This window comes from Cinclus cinclus, chromosome 6 (assembly GCF_963662255.1).
Source record: "Cinclus cinclus chromosome 6, bCinCin1.1, whole genome shotgun sequence".
In the NCBI taxonomy this organism is placed as follows: Eukaryota; Metazoa; Chordata; class Aves; order Passeriformes; family Cinclidae; genus Cinclus; species Cinclus cinclus.
This window is the reverse complement of record NC_085051.1, coordinates 14,427,170-14,446,718: the sequence shown is the minus strand read 5'-3', so window position 1 is coordinate 14,446,718 and position 19,549 is coordinate 14,427,170. Positions and strand designations below refer to the sequence as shown.

The 19,549-nt window shown below is 42.1% G+C and overlaps 1 protein-coding gene across 6 annotated transcripts in view; it reads right to left on the bottom strand.

Moving 5' to 3' along the window:
• The window catches only part of KCNC1 (potassium voltage-gated channel subfamily C member 1), a 121,499-nt gene that overhangs the window by 21,359 nt on the left and 80,591 nt on the right, over positions 1-19,549 (bottom strand). For 4 of the 6 annotated variants that reach the window (XM_062494234.1, XM_062494235.1, XM_062494230.1 and 1 more), the window contains exon 2: positions 15,051-15,984. In XM_062494234.1, coding sequence (XP_062350218.1) covers positions 15,051-15,984 — 934 coding nt within the window. Of the gene's footprint in view, positions 1-13,690; positions 13,693-15,050; positions 15,985-19,549 lie in introns of all 6 variants that reach the window. The other 2 variants (XM_062494232.1, XM_062494229.1) reach the window with 2 other exon arrangements.

The window sequence follows — 19,549 nt, the reverse complement described above, 5'->3', positions numbered from 1 at the left end:
TCTAGGCCTTTTTTTCCCTTCTATTTAGATGTCACTGGTTTGTCACAACATGAACAGTCTTTGCTGCAGATCTTATCTCTGCCTCCATTTTTCTCTGTGCAGAATCAGCCAATTATTTCCCCCGAGAAGGATGTAGTAATGTTTTGGGGTTTTTTTCTGTGAGCAATGAAATAATTAAGTCTCTCAACACATTTAAAAATGTGGCAAAAGCTATAGGGCATTTTAATACTCATGGACACCAATTTCAATAGGATTCTACAGTTTTACAGTTTCAACTGAGTTGCAATTCCTTTCTGTTCATAATAATCACTGCTATTTAATACCACTGTGAACAAAAACCTGGCACGGCTGCCATAGAAACCATGACACTGCAGGTACTGAGCCGTGTGTTTAAAAATCACTTAACTGTGTTTGGGGAAAGCTGCAGTCCTCCTGGGGAGGAGCAAAGAACTGGGCTGCTTCACAAGCCTCTATGGCTACAAGCTGGTGGCTCCAACCCTGAAATGAGGGAGGCAGCTGAGTCAGCAGAGCTCTGCATTGAAATCTCTGAGATACCCACTGCTGCTCCTGAGCACAGGTTTGCAAATGAAATTGTTGGTGGATTGTTGGAGGGCGAATTGGTCTGTTTCAGGAGATCAAAACATCTCTGAGCAGAGTCCTTGTGGGTCAGGCTACTCACTGGTAACAGCCATTGATTGTTTTGGAAGCAGCTTGTTGTGCTTGAATGGCAACAAAATTGACCTTCTTCAAATTAATTTCTTAAATAGCATTACAAATCTCTAGTAGCATGAGCTGGAACTTGTTCTTATAGCCCCTTCAGGGTCCCTTAGCACTGATGATCTTCCCTCTATGCTTGTTAAAAATCCACAACCCTGTTATTTTATTTCCATTCAAGAGGAAGAGAACAGAGTAGCTGGAGATGTGGGAAAATTAACTGTCCTATTAATGTCCCTTGAACATTACAGTCGTGGGCCATGCCTTAGGGATTGCATTCTGGATAGCCATGCTAATCCACAGTGACAATTTGTGTGAATATATAGGAAGCAGAGAAACTGCCAGCACAGAACGCTGTGTCCATTGCTGGTGTATATAAGTAAGTGCTAAGTAGAATAGTTGTGTTCCAAATCACTGGCTACAGCACCTAATTCTCTGGAGGTATGTGGTTAGTCTGTTATGGGAGTAAAGAAAACATACACATCACGGATGCCGTCAGTCCACAGTTAGCAGCTCCCGTTGTTTTAACTAGCAGATTGGCATGCTGAACAATTTTAAGAAGAAGGTTGGAAGATGGAAGGAAATTACATTATTTCAGGTTGACTTCTTAAGTTTCCATTTGCGTGTTTGTTTTTTCCAAGACTGACCTGGTGTTTGAGAGAACTCCAGATAAAGAAAAACTATGCAAGCATTGCTGTCTGGTGACTCTGAGTCTCGTTATACTAAGGACAACTATTTCTAGGTGCTTAAAACTTCTAAGTGTTGATTCTGGCCTATTAAATTTATGAGTCTTTCCATCCCTGCTAGCAGAATCTGAATTAGGCTCATACAGCATTTTTTGTTCTTTAGGTTTTGTTCTATGAAGAGAAGTCAATATTATCATCTCTTTTTTACAGATGGGTGAAACTACCATGCAGTGAGGTGACTTGCCTACTGCTATGTAAGAGGTTATTTACAACAAAATCTTCTGACTCTCAGCTTGGCACCTTATCTCCCTAATTGTCGTATCTGTGAATACCTAGCTAACTGCACCAGCTCAAAATATTCTCCTGCAGAGATTTGGCTGAGAGGCTAAAGAAAATATCCAGCACATTTCCCAGGTGAGTAGTTTGTTTCACAACTACCTAATTTGTGTGGTTTCCACTTGCTTCTTTTTTTCCCTCTCTCATCCCTCTCCATTTATAGAAAAGTATATTAAAATGCCTTATGTGTTTCCAAGCAAATTCTGGATTTCAAGATGAGGAGAAGGGATTCTGAAAAATATCCCAACTTAGGAGAACTGCTGGATTTTGCATTAGTGTACTCTGCTTATTGTGGAGAAGCACAGTAGAGCTGTCCATGTACCTGCTGCTCCATTGCTCATCTCTTTTGCCACAGCAAATGGCTGTAAATTGTTGCAGTGTCTTTACCAGTGCTGCTGGTTTTGGTTATAAGCAAGAGTCTGACACTGACTCTCCAACCATTCGAACTGCACCTTCTGTTCAGAGTATCAGTGCACATAAATGTATGATACATTTATTGACCTCAATCTATGCTTAGAAATGTGGCACTTGCACTGAAATGGTTCCTGCACGGGGACATTCACCCCAGTCTTCTTCTCCAGAGCAAACTGTTGTTCTCTAGCAGCTGCCAAGGAATGAGTTCTTGGTCTGTCCTTCTTACTGTAGGTGTTAGAAGTCATGTGTGGGTCAGACATGGTGGCAATTCTCACTGCTTCATCTCAGGATTGTAGCTGTGCCCCACAACCTCCACCTCTTTCTCTCCCATGTGTCTACAGACCAGTGCAGTGTCACTTACTCCAAAGACTGTGTGAGTTGAAAGGTGCTCTCAGAAGGGATCATTTTCAGTATTTACAGGATCACTACAGCCGAAACAGGGCTGAGAGAAACCTCACAACTCACAGCATGGAATCCAAGCATAGTCACCCATGAATCAATGTCTGAATACATGGACTGTGACAGGTTGGTCCACATTCTGCTGAAGAAGATGGGGTTTTCTCAGCTCTGGATCAGAAACACAGCAATTAAGAGACATAGTTTTGGTTTTTTGGTCAAATGAGGTCACTGACAATCTGTTCCAGAAGAACAGAGACTACTTTGCTCCTACCCTTGTTTAAAGATTGAAAGAGATAAAGACAGAGCTTGAGTACCTACACCTTTCCTAAAGAGACATTGGGTGACTTCAGAGCTTTGCAGCCTGTTACAAGGGATGGGTTTGACAGGCAGGAAGAAGGCAGGAGCAGCTGAGAACAGGGTCAGGAAAGTAAGTTGTCTGAAAGACGAAGATCTTGCTGCTGGGGACATTTTCTCTAAGTAAAGTTATATTTCACAGATCCACCTCATGTAAAAAAAAAATAACCTACCACTTCTCCAGATCTCAACTGCGCTCTTATCATCCTGATCCAAAGCTGGGACTGCCATTATTACTGTCTGTGGATAGTCCCACTCCTGATCAATTGAATGTCCTTTGGCTCTTTTTCAGAACATGAGGGTCATTTTCATTTTAAATGTGTCACTAACTCTAATGTTTACAGTAGCTGCCTGAAGTGTTTCAAGAAGCATCTCCATGAGGTTCCCTAACAGCAGAGACTTTTAGTCCTGGCTCCCTGAAGAAAGTATTGGTATGTGTTCCATGAGTTAGTTATTCTTCTGTATTTCAGTCCTGTCACACTCTCCTGGTGATGTAAAAGCCTTGTTACTGTGGCAAACATTAGCTGTGTCATACTCTGCTGGCAATGGGAAACTCTTCTTAGGATGACGGGTTTCCCTGGCTCTTGGGCTTGTGACAGAAAGCTACAGGAACAGGGGTGACACAGCTGAGGTGAGGGTGGAGAATTGCTGCAGCTTTTCTTAGCTACAAGCTTATTATCTGCAAGTGGGAAGTAGAACAGCCATGAGGCTGCTGGAGGACAGATTTTCCCAGCTTTTTTCTTCAAGAAAAAAAAAGGAGCAAGGATTTTACATTCCTTTTTGCATCCTGGTTTTGCAGCACCACTTTTGCCTGGTACTTCTTGTGCTAAGCAAATGATTGTGATGAAATTAGGAGTAGGAATTCAAGTATTCAAAGGTATTCACATTGATTTGTGGAGGAATTAAGAGCTGCTTGCTTTCTGAAAATATCCATTGACTTTTTATCCCTAGATTTTACTTCCCTAGTCAGCCAAGTAGGGAATATGTCTCACTGGACCCGTTGTTTGTGAATGGAGAAGGACCTGTGGATGATGTGATGGCTGGAGGTTGTCTTGGGCACAGGGATCATTAAATGATAGTTTTTGATTCCCAGAGAGTAAGGAGAGGATCAGCAGAACTGCTACCTTGAACATAAGGAGCCTGGTTGACAGAGTCCCTTCGGAGGCAATCCTGAAGGGCAAGGAAGTCAGGAAGGCTTGGACATTTTTCAATAAGGAAATCCTAAAGGCACAGGAGCAGGATGTCCCTGTGTGCCAAAGAATGAGCCAGTGGAAGGAGACCAGACTGGCTGAACAGGGTTGAACTGTTGAACAGGCTGGAGCTCAGGAAAACAAGTGATTTTCACCTTTGGAAGGTGGGGTAGGCAGCTCAGGATGACCACAAGAGTGTAATCAGGTCATGCAGGGTGAAAATTTGAAGGGCCAAAAGTCAACTAGAACTCAATCTGGCTACTGCCATAAAGGACAGTACAAGTATTTCTATAAATACATTAGCAACAAATGAGGGCTAAGGAGAATCTCTATCCTTTTCTGGGTGTAGGGTGATACATGGTGACAGAGGATGAGGAAAAGGTTGAGCTGTGTCATGCCTTCTTTGCAACAGTCTTTAATAGTCAGGCCAGTTTTATTCTGGGTATTCAGTTCCCTGAGCTGAAAAACAGGAATGGGGAGCAGAATGAAGCTCCCATAGTCCAAGGAAAGTGGTCATTGAGCACTAAGACACACACAGGTTTTCAGGCCATAGGCGTCCACTCAAAGGTACTGAGGGAGCTCATGGAAATGCTCACCAAGCCCCTTTCCATCCTTTATCAGTGGTACTGGTGCACTGGGGAGGTTGGCAAACGTGACACTGAGCTACAAGAGTGGCCAGAAGGAGGATCTGGGGAGCTACAGACCTGTCAGCCTGACCTTGGTGCTCAGGAAGGTCATGGAGCAGATTGTCCTGAGTGCCATCATGTGGTATGTAGAGGACAGACAGGGCATCAGGCCCAGACAGGGTTTAGGAAACACAGATCCTGCTTGGCCAACCTGAACTTCTTCTATAACATGGTGACCCACTTAGTGGGTGAGGGAAAGGTTTTCCACAGCATTCTCCTAGAGATATGGTGCACTCATAGCTTGGAAAAGTGCACTGTTCATTGGGTAAAATCCTGTCTGGATGGCTGAGCCCAGAGACTGGGGGTGAGAAGATTCCATCCAGCTGCTAGCTGGTACCAGTGGTGCTCCCCAGGGCTCGGTGCTGGTCCCAGTCCAGTTCAATCTCTCTGCCAGTTTTCTGGAGGAGGGATCCTCAGGCTGCAGACACAGCAGGCTGGGTGGCAGTGCTGAGCTGCTGAGGGCAGGAAGGCTCTGCAGAGGGATCTGGACAGGCCGGATCGATGGCTGAGCCCACGGGGTGAGGGTCAGCCAGGCCCAGTGCCAGGGCTGCCCCTGGGTCACAACAACCCCAGACACGGCCACGGGCTGGGCCAGAGGGGCTGGGAACCTGCTCGGCACAACAGGACCTGGGGGTGCTGGGGACAGCAGCTGGACATGAGCCAGCAGTGCACGGGGGGGCCAGCAAGGCCAAGGGTGTCCTGGCCTGGATCAGCAGTGGTGTGGCCAGCAGGAGCAGGGCAGGGATTGTCCACTTGTACCTGGCCCTGGTGAGGACACACCTTGAGTGCTGTGTCCAGTTCTGGGCCCCTAACTGCAAGAAGGACATTGAGGGGCTGGAGGGAGTCCAGAGAAGGGAAGTGAAGCTGGAGAAGGATCTGGAGCACAAGTCTTGAAGAGTGGCTGGGGGAGTAGAGAGTGTTTAGTCTAGAGAAATGGAAGCTGAGAGGAGGTCTCTACAAATACATGAAAGGAGGCTGTAGCCAGGTGGGGTCAACCTCTTCTCTCAAGTAGCAAGCAATAGGACAGAAAGAAATAACCTCAAGCTGTAGCAGGAGAGGTTTAGATTGGATATTAGCAAACATTTCTTCACCAAACGGGTTGTCCAGCATTGGAACAGGCTGTTCAGGGAAGTGGTTGAGTCGCCATCCCCAGGGGTATTTAAAAGTTGTGTAGATCTGGCACTTTGGGACATGGTTAAGTGGTGGACTTGCAGTGCTGGGTTAGAGGTTGGGCCTGATGATCTTAAAGATCTTTTCCAACCTAAAGAATTGTGTTACTCAATGATTTCTCTCAGTTAAATTCCCAAGTCTCTTGAGTCTCTTTAAGTCAAATTCCAGTCCTGTTAGCAAGTTGTTTCTATTTTAGTTGCCTGGATAGTGTTTACTCTGCATTAATATTCATTGTCCACTCATCAATTGCATCAGTATAAATTGCTCTATTTTTTTATGCCAGACTTCATGGAAACTCTGCTGTGCTTCTTCAATTATTTAGAGAGAGTCAGAGCATAACAGAAAATCAGGTAGTAAAGGAACTTCACACTGAGACAAATACACTTTTCTTGAGTTGGTGCATGACTGTAGTGATTTCTGAGTTCCTGACAATTAAGAATAAGCAATAAATTTCATACTGTCCCTCTAGAAAATGATCAGAATGTCTATCAGCTACTTTTTACTATTCTTGAAAACTAGTTTATGGGAGTAACTGGGGAAGATTGTGAACCAAAATGCTTTGTTCAGGACATCATTCAGCAAAGTAACAATTATGCTTCTGTGCCAGACCATCTTTGGCTACAGAAATCAATTTTATAGGCTACAGAGCCTCACACGTGATTAAGAAACCTGAATCCCATGGGTAGGATCTCATTTTTGTTGTTGTTTAATCAGGTCCTTAGAGTGAAAGAGATATAGTTATATTAAATTAGAAAAAGAATTATGTAGAAGATATAATAAACCACAGACAAAGGATGACAAAATGACAAAATGATGACTTGGAGAGTGTGGAAGGAGGTTTAGCATAGAGAAGAACAGCATAGAAAGTATGGGTTTAAGCTGTTGAAAATGAGCAATGATATGTTGACATAGGCACCGTTGGTCTTCAAATGAGAGTGACAAGAATCCTAGATTGGTAGGTTTGTAAGTGTTTTCTTCTGGAGAGTAATGAAAATTAATTTTTCCCATGCAGACTATCTGAAAAAAAAGAAAGTAATTTGACTAAATAGCTCTATTTTCATACCAAGTACTTACTCTTTGCATTAATACCTCGCATCAGGTTTTGTGTCACAACCTCAGTGAAGTTACCTATAGTCTGTGACATTCCTGGTTCTTTTGCAATAAAGAACTGTATTGTAATCTCCTCGGCTGCCCAACATGGAGCTCAGGTTGATGGGAATTGGAGAAAAACTTCACAGAATAAAATATGACAGTCTGTAACATACACAAGTCGCAAGCAACGTACAGCAATAACAAATGTTAACAAACAGAGTGAAAGAGAGAAAGAGAAAAAAGAGAGAAATGTGAACATGTAAAAGAATTAAGATTCCTATATAACAACTTCATTTTAGTTACCCCAATATTCTAAGTCTATTAAAATAAGTATCTTTATCTAGGTATCTTTATTAGTTTCCTCATTTTTAGGTTACTGCATATTTTGAAATTTGTTATGAAGTTCTTCTGAGTAGATCATACTGAAGGACTTTATACTGGCACGAGAGCAGAATTTAGTAAGCTACATGAGTTATGCAGAATCCTTCCAACCCAACCTACCTCTTCAATATTTACTCACCACCATGTCGACCTGGGTCCCTCCAGGAAGCCGTGTACCCCAGGAAAGGCACCACCCACTCCAGTGACGGTGGTGACCGTCTCTCCCAGTACTAACTTGGCCAACATAGTAACATCACTCCCAGAGAATATCACCCTTAACAGGTACTACTTCTTGAAGTGAGGTGACAGTATGTTGGCTGCCTACATACTGGTACTGCTAGGGAAGTTCAGGAACTCTAGGAAAGTTGATCCAGTGCATATTGCTATTTACAGGCATTACTGGATATGTGCTTAATGCAGTGCTGAGAATGGTTGCTTCTGGAAATCCTGCATTGCAAAGAGCTCTGGAAGATCCTTCCTAGTTTCATCCTGATCCTTCTAGGGGTTCACTTATACCTACCCTGAACATCTGAGAGTCTCACTAACACCACGGGGGTCATTGACAGGTCAGGTAGAGGTTGCAAGAAAATGAGTCATGTTACCATTTTATATTATTGCTCTGACTGAGGAATACAGTATGATGATCTATACAGTATGGAAGGTGTCTGAGACATGGAATGTGGATAAATGAATACAAAGAACAATGACAGCAGGAATGGTAGAGTGCTTGTTATTTTGGCTTTGTGCTTATAAAAAGACAAGCAAGTAAACAAAAGGCTTGGAGAAAATATCCAGCAAGTATAGTCCAAGAGGGATACAAACAAGTGGACTGGGCACAGAACTAGGACCTCACACCCTACACCTTTTTGCCCCTGGCTTTTCATAGTAACAGGTGAGTGATCTAGTGTGTTTAATTGTACTGCAGCAGAAATGCACTTGTTGCACAGAGGTGCCTTTTCTTGTATCTCTCCTGAAAACACCAACCATACTCAGGCCAGCACAAGGAAGAGATGCCAAGAGTATCTCTTTCATATTCCAGGAATACTTTCTGCACTGGATGGCATGGGAGCCATGTGCTTGAGAAAGAGGATTTACCATATTTATAACTGCTTTGAGCTGGAGGACTGGCACAGGTTGACCTTATTTGGCTGAAGTGCTTGTATCTGTGTTTTCCCATGACTAAAAGTGCCTTGTGCTCATTAGGTTATTAAGGCATGAAAACTCCTAAAATTTATTATTTAGTTCTGCAATTGATTTTTAGCTTATTGCAGTCCAGTCCCTAAACACACTCAGACCTGGCTCTGGCCCACAGGGTTTGTGTGGGGAGATTTTTGAATTTTTGATTTTTTTTTTTCATGTCTCACTGAGTGCCAGAGAAAAGCAGTAAACATAAAGCACTGTGCTTGAATACATAACTCCTCCTCTTTGTTTTCAGATTACTTGGCTTAGAGAATGTTATTTTTTACTCACGTTCAAAAGTCAACAGTAGTACAAGTGACACCCACCAGTTTTATCTCTATGGGAAGTGACAGATGAATGATTGTACAAGATATTATGTAATATTAGTTATAGATTCTGCTTTAGATTAAGTTGTAAGACTGCAGGAATGCCACATGGGGCAAGGAATAGATCCAAAGTGCTTCCACAGATCTGTAGGTACTTAACTGAGAATATTGAGTTAGAGCTGCAGTCACCTGTGATGTCTTATGGAGAAAAGCACCCCCAGAGGACAACACAGGTCATAAATGAGTGGACTGCTCTCAGAGGCTGCCTGATTGTTCTTCCAATACAATGGGGACCTCAGACAAGTGAAACTTAAGTTAGATGAGAACAATTGAATGTTATTCCTTTTGTTTTGAGGTGTTAGTAATTTTTCATTAGATCCTAAAGACTCCATCATCAGTGATATCAAGATGTGATCATTACCTCATTTGCTACTTTGGAATGAGGAGTTTTGGATTTTAAAGACTAGGGAGGCTAAGTATAGTGAGGAAAGAAAAAACACCTCTCTATTACCTTTTCCATTGCCTTTTTAGTATTTTTTATGTCCAACACATTTAAATATCTGAGTTTTTTGAGCTGAAACAGATTGAAACTCTTAGAAGCTACTTTGCCATATATTGTCCATCTTACAGAGAGGGGCAAAGGTTTTATGACACTAAAATTAGATGAGACTTTTTTTGTAATGTTCAGAGACACTTGATCAGAGAATTTGCCTCCCTGTGGCTTGAAGGACCACCACAGTGACTACATACCTACGGCTTCAACAATGCTTTGCTCTCCATAAAAGCCTCTGAGGTTGCCACCGAGGTTCACAAGCTACAGCGAAATGTTAGGCAGCAGAATGGGCCTCTGACAAGAGCTGCCAAGAGTTCCCAGCTCCCACTGAGTACTGGCACTGGAATTACAGTGCTCAGCACACTTCTGACGTTAGAGCCAGTGTGTTGCACAAGGAATACAGGTTATTTAGGTTATGATGACAGAATAGATGAAAAATGAAGCCCTGAGAAAAGAGCAGCTCCTTCATCAGGAGTGATAAAGCTGGAGTGGGTAATTCCACATGATTTCTTTAAAAGGAGATCAGCTCTCTCTCAGGAAATTGCATTGAAATATTGGGTTCCTAACATCAAAACTTGTTCCAGTTCATCCGACCTGGAGTACACTGGAGTCACTGTAACTTTGTAGCTCCCTTCTGTCAGGGATAGACTTGGATTACTTTAACTATTCAGACATCAGGATTGCCTAGGAGTGGGTTATTGAAAACTGGTTTTGGGGCAGAGAAGTAAAAGAACCACTGAATATTTTTCTGAAGCTGAAGTCTCTATTACTAATGACAGATATGTTCCCTCTCCTCTTAGGTGCTTCAATTCTAGTAATTTTTTCTGTACTTTACAGCCATGCAATGAATACAGAATTTTGCCACCTGTACACTGTGGAAGAGCCTCCACAATACATTTGTATGAAGATTGGATATCCTTGGAGTATAGCTTAAGTGAAGCTGCATGCAGAGGGGATCAGAGAAGTGAGAAATTCTTAATTTGGCCATATTAAAGTCAATATATACCCTTTGTGTGATGGTGTTGCAAATATCTATACGAAAAGGATAAAAGGGTGGGGTAGCTCTCTCAATAAACCCCAAATAACCCATCTCTTCGGCTTACATATTAAGATGCATTCTTTAGATCATTGCTGTGTGGTACCAGACAGTACTGTAGGCATCAAATGAAGTTATGAATTCCACTCAGGTTCTAAATTTCTTTTACAGTGTTGGGAAGTTACATTCACTGCTTCATCCAGTGATAACTCTGAGATGTAACCATGCAGTAAACCTATCCAGCAGGTGAGCACACAGCTCACGTAAGAGAGGGTGTTAGGATCTGGGCAATGCTTTAAAAACAAAACTGAGAGCTTTTAATATCTGTTTTGCATGTTTTGGGGTCTTCTTACAAATGTGCACCTTAAGATATTTCACTGTATACTGAATTAAATTATTATATGTTGTAGGACAGTGTGAGACTTGGGACAAAAAATCATATTTGAGTGAAATTGTCTTTTTCTGGTTTGGTTTTTGGTTTGGTTTTTTTTTGGGGGGGGGGGGTGTTTTTTGGTTTTTTTTTTTAATTTCTGTTATGATACTGACTGTTTAGAGTACTCAAGCCTAGAGATAAAAGACACTCCAGTGCAACAGACTGCGGTTTGTTTAGTTATATACAACCAGTGGCTTTGCCATTGGCCCTTCAAATAATCTTCCTCAATTAAATTAAGCCCCATGGCAACTGAAAATATTGGGGCTTACTTCCATTTTCTCTTTGCTGTCCACTTAGCCTGCCGTGTATTTGATTGCAGTATAGGGGTTGTCCCATATAAAATGATGGCAAAATGAAGCCCTGATCTTGAACAGGGCCTGCAAAATACACTGCAATATAACAATGTTAATCCCTTGACATGGAGATGCTAGAATTTGGTGGGTGTATGTGAAGTGAGGGGACACATGGCTCTCTGTAGTTTGAGATATGCTCAGGTCAAGGAGTTTTGGTCAAAATGGTCAGGTGAAATCTGCTGCTTTGTATCAGGCCCAGTTCCACCAGACACTCTTTTAGCAGTATCTTGAGAATTTATGGTCAGCAGAAACTGCCTTGAAGATAATGTTTTGTATAGAGGAAATTTCTCCTTTCTTAATGCTGCTAGTGAAGGTCTGCCTGCAGCACTAGCTCTGTCATCCTCTACTCTGAAATGCCTTTCCTCCCTTCTGCTGCTTTCCCAGCCACCCACTGATGGGATCAGACAGGATGGAAAACAGGAAGGGTTGCTGCAGGAAGGGGAGGTATGGTAGAATAAAACTCTGACATTCTTTATGTCAGATTTAAAACAAGTGCTGTTAATTAAAGATACCCTCCTGCCAGGTGTAGATTAGCCCAGGACTGAGCTGCTGAGAGTATTGGGGGCAATCAAAAGATTTAATTCAAACCTGCCAGACTTTAAATTCAAAGCATCTTTGCTTTGCCTGCAAATGACCACAGCATCGTTGGCAGCAGCTGTGCAGCCTGTGGGCAAAGCTCTGCTCTTTGCATGCCTGTGCCAGGAAAGTGCTCCTTATCCTGGGAGGAGGCACCGGGCAGAGCTCTGCTGAGCCCTGAGAGCATGGACCAGGAACAGATGTGAAATGTTGATTCAGTGCATGAGAGAGGGAGTCATGAGCAGAACTGCTTCATGCTCAGCCCTGTTTGGTGATATGTTTAATCATTCCACCACAAATAATATATGGAATTAATAACTTCATGTGATGTCCTTCACACCTGAGCAACTAAGCAGGCTTTTTGTTTTTTAATAATATATTGGATGCAAATTACATTATCTTATGTAACCTAGACATTGTCACACTGAAGTTTTACAGTTAAAAATTACAAGAAATATGCTGGACAACTTGGGAACTATTTTGGAAAAGTTAGGCACCCATTCTGTGTTCCTAGTGCAATATTAACCAGTTGTTTACAGTTAGGTGACATTGGCCAATCTAAAGATTTTCACTGCTTGCAAGTCCCTGTTTTCATATAATGTGCATATAACGGTTTCAAAAACAAGTCAGCGCCTGTGAATGCTTCATGTTACAGAAATGAAACTTAACATCCACGGCAATGCAGATCCTGTCTTAACAGTTTGGTTCTGATGTTAGTATTTTTTGCTTTTCTCCTGCACACATATAGATCTTTCCCTGTTTGGAAACTAAAAGATGCAGGCAATATTTTTTGCTGCTAGTGGTGCATAATAATTATCAGAAACAGAACTCCAGCTACAGTGTTACAATTCTGTTAGCTGAAGTGTGTGTTTTGTTACTTCTTAAAATATATATACTTGTATATGTATATAAAAATAGTCTCTCTTAATTATTGCAGAAATAGATAAGTTGCTGCTACTATCAATACTTCATGGATATTGCGGTAACAGCTGAGTTTAGAGCACTGATGGTGGTGAAACAGTTCCACATCGAACCAAAATTACATGTATTCTCAGGATACCAGTGTGGAATTGTACAGAACTCGTAGAGTTCCTGGTCCTCCAGTTCCCAGACAGGACCAGGATAGGTAATGGAAGGAACTTTATAAAGCCAGGGACTTCTGAGCTGATTTCACTCTGTAGCTGACTGCTAAAGTACCCCAGAGTCTGGCATCTCTTGCACCCTATCATGGGTCAGTTGGCACATTGCTCATGGCAGGAGTCACACAGTATTGCTGTGCCCTCTTTCCCTCTTGATTCACGATGCCACAAAAGCCTCTGCTTTATGAGTAAGTTTGCTGCTAGAACATGAGCTGTGATAAGCATTTGCAACCTGAGGGGAATGGATGATAAAACCATCGCGTATATGCGCCAAGGATACAATTGGTACAGTCTATCAGTCACGTGAATTGTGATTGGCCTGTTGCAATGGAAATAGCCTTTAACAAAAACAAAATGAAAGCTATTTACCTTCTGAATGGATTTTCCATACTTGCACAGAAGTGAAAATAAATAAGAAAGGAAAAGAGAACAGGAAAGAAGAGAAAGATTCCCACCAGCTCTTCCCCTCCAAAATTAGCATTGGCATTGGTGAAGTCACACACAAAGGAAAGTCTCACTTTCTTTGTGCTTCTCACAATGACATCAACATGCATGGCTATGAGATGACAAGAAAATATCTCACTCACAATGAGTAACAAATCAGAATTTTCTTCAAAGCAAAAAAATGATAATACAAGACCATCATAGGTATATGCTAGCTCTTCCAAAACACCTCTTTTGAACTCTATGTTAGTTGAGATCCCTTGGCTGGCGATCTGTCCTTTCTAATACAATGCATTATGTATTATATGGGGGATATCTGAAAAGACTGAAGAATGCCTACTATTCAACTTGGCTGGAATATCTGCCAAAAATGAATTTGGCATTGTTTTCAACATGGTTATCTACTTTCAAATTACTCCACAGAATAAATAGTGATATTCCATGGGTAGAGGTAGATTATGGGGTTTAAAAAATCAAATTGGAGCCCCGTAATTTTGTGTGCTATAGGAGTCTCATAGAACTGAGATATTCCCATAATTAACCACTAGCCATGGGATATTATAATATATTCCATGGTGACTAGTATTCTTTCCATTTCCCTCCCCACTCCCAGTAGAATTAGTATGGTTAATTTTGCTGTGGTTTCACCTATTGCTAAGAAGAATCAGTACAATTAAAAATAACAATGAGGCAATCACTGTTTAAGCCAAACCAGCCAGTAATGACCAGTCAGACCTTTTCCAGTTGGCCTTTGCTGCTAGAAGGTTGAAAGAGCTCTAACTCACCAACCTACACTTGCAAAAGGAGCATGTTTTAGAAAACGTGGTTCAAAACTTTTCATAGTTCTAAAGCTAAATTCTAGTGGAATAATATCGAATAGATTGATTTGCATGCGATGGAATAAGCATCCTTACATCTAGTCTTGTCTCAGAGTGAGTCATTTTGCATTAGTGTCAAGAATTTGAGCTGTTGTTCTACTTTGCAGTTAATCATCAGAAAGAGACGGGATTGTCTCATGAATATGCATGATGGTATAGTTGTCCCTTCAACTTACTAGGCACCTAGTTTCTGTAATGAGATGTACAATATCTGCCATTTGAAACAGCTGAAAGGTCCCAAATGGGAACAAATGAGAAAGCATCTGGCTGTTTTGAATGCCAGCCCTGTTTTGTCAGAAAGCTCTGTAATTGCTGAGTGCTTGGCTCCTACTCTGCTCTATGAAGCATTCAGCTCTCAGGAGCCTCTGAGATGCATTACACAGTCCAGCAACACAGCTGCAGAACTCTCAAAATTCTTCCACTAGATGTAACAGCTTTCCAAAATATCTTGAGACTTGTATGCCCTTAACCAGGACCAAAATTTGGGCTCCCTAGAGCATGCTCTCATCCTTAGTTTTGCTGATCAGCCTCCTCTGTACCATTTGTCCCTGCAACCTAGACTTCACACATATTATTCACTGTGTGATGGTGGGACTAGAATGGATAAATGTGCTACCCATTGCTCTAAGAAAGCAGTCTGGCTGAATCTTAAATCACTACACGGGATGGAGGTTAACGGTCAGATGGACATTCCTCTAAGAGGTTTCCTACCTGCTCTGTTAATTTCTAAAATTTCTTCTTGGGCCAGTGGGCAAGTGTCGCTCTGAGTACTGTGGTGTGGAGAGTTTACGACAGATTTACAATAATTGGGGGATCCCAGCTGGGGTGGCCTCGGGATATGCTTCTTTTTTTTCTTTGGTAGCTTCTGCTTAGCCATAGCTAAGGAGTAATACATTCCGAAATTGTTCACAATGACAGGGACAGGCATGGCAATGGTCAGCACACCAGCGAGAGCGCAGAGGGCCCCCACCAGCATGCCTGACCAAGTCTGAGGATACATGTCTCCGTAGCCCAGGGTCGTCATGGTGACAACAGCCCACCAAAAGCCGATGGGGATATTTTTAAAGTGTGTGTGTTCACTGGCACTAGGGTCATTTGGTTTAGCACCTATTCTCTCGGCATAATAGATCATCGTGGCAAAGATTAAGACGCCCAATGCCAAAAATATGATGAGCAGCAAGAATTCGTTTGTGCTGGCACGGAGGGTGTGTCCCAAGACCCGCAACCCGACGAAGTGGCGGGTCAGCTTGAAAATTCGCAGGATTCGCACGAAACGGACTACGCGGAGGAAGCCCAGGACATCCTTAGCAGCTTTGGAAGACAGGCCACTGAGTCCAACCTCTAGATAGAAAGGCAGTATGGCCACAAAGTCAATGATGTTCAAAGAGTTTTTGATAAATTCCACCTTGTTTGGGCAGAAAGTGACTCTCATCAAGAACTCAAATGTAAACCAGACCACACAGACACCTTCGATGTAGGTGAGAAAGGCTTCCGTCTCTGCTTCCCTGTAGTGCCGCACCTGGGTGTCATTCCCGATGAATTCAGTTTCTGTCTTGTTCACAATGGGGTTAAATCTCTCGTGGGTCTCGAGGCAGAAGGTGGTAATGGAGACCAAAATGAAGAACAGGGAGGCAAATGCCACATACTGTGGAAAGAAAGATACGAGACAAATGTTAAACAGTATGTTAAGTATGGGGGCTCTGATTCTGAAACATCAGGGAGAAGGAAGAACTGTATTAAATGTAAGTATAATGACAAGACTTCTCCCTGTGGGTTTAAGCCTTCTCCCTTTGCTCACCTGCAAAGACAGCCCAACATCCAGCCTGGGAGGGAAAGCTGTATATAAGTACATGCTAAAGTCCATTCTTATACAAATAGCAACTTAGTGTGAGTGTAAATTTAAGAAAGCACTTAAATCTCAGGACTTTCTGTGGGATTTAAGGTTAAGGACATATTGAAATTGTACCTTCCTGAACTCGGTCTTCTGTTACTTCTGTGCCTTAAAGAGAGAGTGTACCCTCCAGGACAACTGCCAGGCAGTACTGTTCTGAGCATTCTGTCAGCAGTATTGTGGCTGCTCCCAGTTTAGCGAGAGCTGTGATATTTCAGATCTCAGAAAGGTGCTAGTACATACTAGTGGCAGTCTCAGGTGGGCTCTACAGCAAGGAGCAGAGTCCTTGGCATCATCAGACTTTCTTGGCAAACCCCAGACACAGGTTGAGAAGAGTCACATTATCAAACTGAGCTCTCAAATGTCTCTGTTCTCAGTTCCCTTTTCTAGACCTTTTGGGAGTGGTGGGTAGGGAGGGTAAGGAGGAGGTATCAGGTAAGCCTGTCAGCTGAACCCAAAGGACACAGATCTATTTGTTTTCACCAGACACAATTTTCTTGAAGAGAGTCTCATTACAGTGTAAGACTTGTACCAGAATTAGATGATTTTTTTTAAAAGGTTATTGGATTACAATTAAAATCTGGCCTTGGATGTTTCCAGGGACGGGCCATCCACCATCTCTCTGGGAAATCAGTGCTTGTGTTCCACCACCTTCATTGTAAAAAAGTCTCTTCTAGTATGAATCTTCCCTTGTTTAGTTTAAAACCATTACCCTGAGTCCTGTCACAACAGGACTTACTAAACAGTCAGTCTGCATCTTTCTTATGAGCTCCTTTTAAGTATGGACTGGGAGACCTTGTTGACAGCAATAAAGTCTCCCTGGAGAATTGTATTCTTCAAGCTGATCAACGCCAGCTTTTCTCAGTCTTTCCTCAGCCTAAAGGAGATCTCTTGGTTGCATTCCATTATAATTGAGGGGTACAGTCAGTGCAGTCAGGCCAAAATTCACAAGTCTGGTAACCACAGCTGCCCTGCTCAATCCTCCTTTAAACAATTAAGTAATTTGCATATATCTAAGTCTCTTTGTGTGTTGGAGTAGTACAGTCATGGTAATACCTCTTGCCATTCCCCTCCCCACATCTGTTATCTTCTTGTTTGTCTTGTGTGTCACCTTGACAAGAGATGTCATACAAGGTATTTCTCTGTCTCTATGAGCATGAGCAACTGTGATAATAAAAATGCTATCAAATACTCTTAGTTTCCTGTTACTCACAGCGTCCCTTTTTTCAATGGTGTAGTCAGCACAGGGGTTAAAAAGAACCAGTTTATTTTAACTGTGTGTTGCCAGTGAATGCAGTGCAATAACCTGAACAAAAACTGCTGCCAAAGGAACAGACCCTTTAAAAAAATAACCTATGCTTCAAACTACCAAGACTCTCCTGCAATCAAGATGTTCCTCCTGTCTGCCTTCCTGGGGAAACCTCATGCAGAATTACACTTGATCTTCTATATTAGCAAACAAAGTCAAAGCATGGATTTGCCACAGTTTGAGGTGAGCCATTTAATAAAATACAAAGAAAATGGAAGATAATAAATTCACAAAATCATTTCAGTTGGAAGGGTCCTCTGGAGGTTGTTTGATACAACTTCAAAGCTGGACCAGGTTGCTCTAGCCTAGTCCACGTCTAAGTATCTCCAATGCTGGAGATCCCACAGCCTCTCTGGGCAGTCTATGTCAGTGTTAGGCCAATAAGAGCAAATAAGCTTGAAGGATACAAAAGCAAACAGACTTTTCTGGTTTTCAGATTCAGCTTTGCTGCCAAAGAGATCAGAACCATTGTCACAGATTTAAAAAATAAAGCAATATTTTCCCCTAAACACATCAGGTTCTCACAGCACTGTTATGTGAGGATCTACTACACATGCTGATATGTGCTAAAATCAATGCCTAATAGATCTGGGAGATAAACAATGTGAAAATTAGGGAAATTGAGAAGCAGGATTTTGGGTATATTTTTATCAGATTCTCCTGTTAAACAGGGAAATTTCTCCATGCACCATTTCTCCATCTGTAAAATAGGTGGCATTGATCACGTGCTTTGTGATCCTATATAAATGTGTGCAGGTCCTTATATGTTTTTATCTAAATGTTAGTGGCTTTAGTATATCAACAGTTTTCCTGAAAAATCAGTTGAAGACTTTTAAGTGGTCAAAGCACTTTTGTGTATGATATTAATAACACTCCGAGATTAATTGTCTGCATATGAGGCAAAAGAGAAACCAAAAGCATCTTGCACCAAGCAGTCAGTTCCTAGCAGCCTGAGCATGTCTGCTGGATTCCAGCCTGAGGCAGATTGTTGCACAGAGTCACAGAGCTCTGAGAATTCAGGCTGCAAAAGAAAGTGCTGACACTCCTGGAAAAATAGGTAGCACTCACAGATGAGAGAGGGGAATAAAACTATTTTGCATTTTAAGGGTTTGTGAAGATGGCTTCTTTCTTCATCCTGACTCCAAATGCAAACCTCTTCTTTGTTGTATACAAATACATCTCCTGAGAGAGATTTTCCTGCTTAGGACAACCTTCAGGCTGACCTTGCACAGCAAGTATCTTGAACCTGATGTTTTGCTGTATTAAAGAGCACAAATAAACAATTCTGACCAGGCATTAAGTTTTCTGCAGTGGTATAGGTTGGCAGTGTTATGGGTAGAGAACATCACGCCCATAATCTCTCTCCTGTTAGCCCTTGTGTGCTCACACCTTGGCTTCAGAGGGCAATTGAGAGCTTTTAGTCCCCACTTCAGCAGAGCAGGAAGCATCTCCTAAATGACTGTGAAGTGTCTGCTTCCTCCTATCTGGATTTAACAGCGTCCTCTCCCAGGGATGGGCATGTTTTGGTAGACTTTGTGGCTTTGAAAGCCCGAGTCTGCTTTCAAGATTTCATGAAACTATGAGTAATGGTATTGACAGGAAGAATCCCAGTATTTTTCTCCAACCTAACTTTTATCCAATTTAAGTGCAGAAATGCCTGAAAGTCAGGTCTGACAATTTGATCATTGGCATCCATCTCTGATAGATTTATCACCTGGAGCTTCTTGGAACACTGGGATTTATCAGCTTACTGCAAGTATCACTGCCATAGATTTAGATCTGTGATCCCCAGTTCATATTGCTCTCACCCCTTCTTTCTTCTGAGTATTTTTCTTTGTTAATTATCTGAGATTTAGCAAACTGTAAGCATGATTTAGTAGCAAAAAAATTGGCGAGTAGGCTTTTCTAGGCAAACCAGCATTAATTTTTGCCAGAGATGTCAAAAAATAAAGAGTTTTCTCTGGCCCACCATGAGAGGCCTACTGTGCTAAGCATGGTAACTTGTCAAAT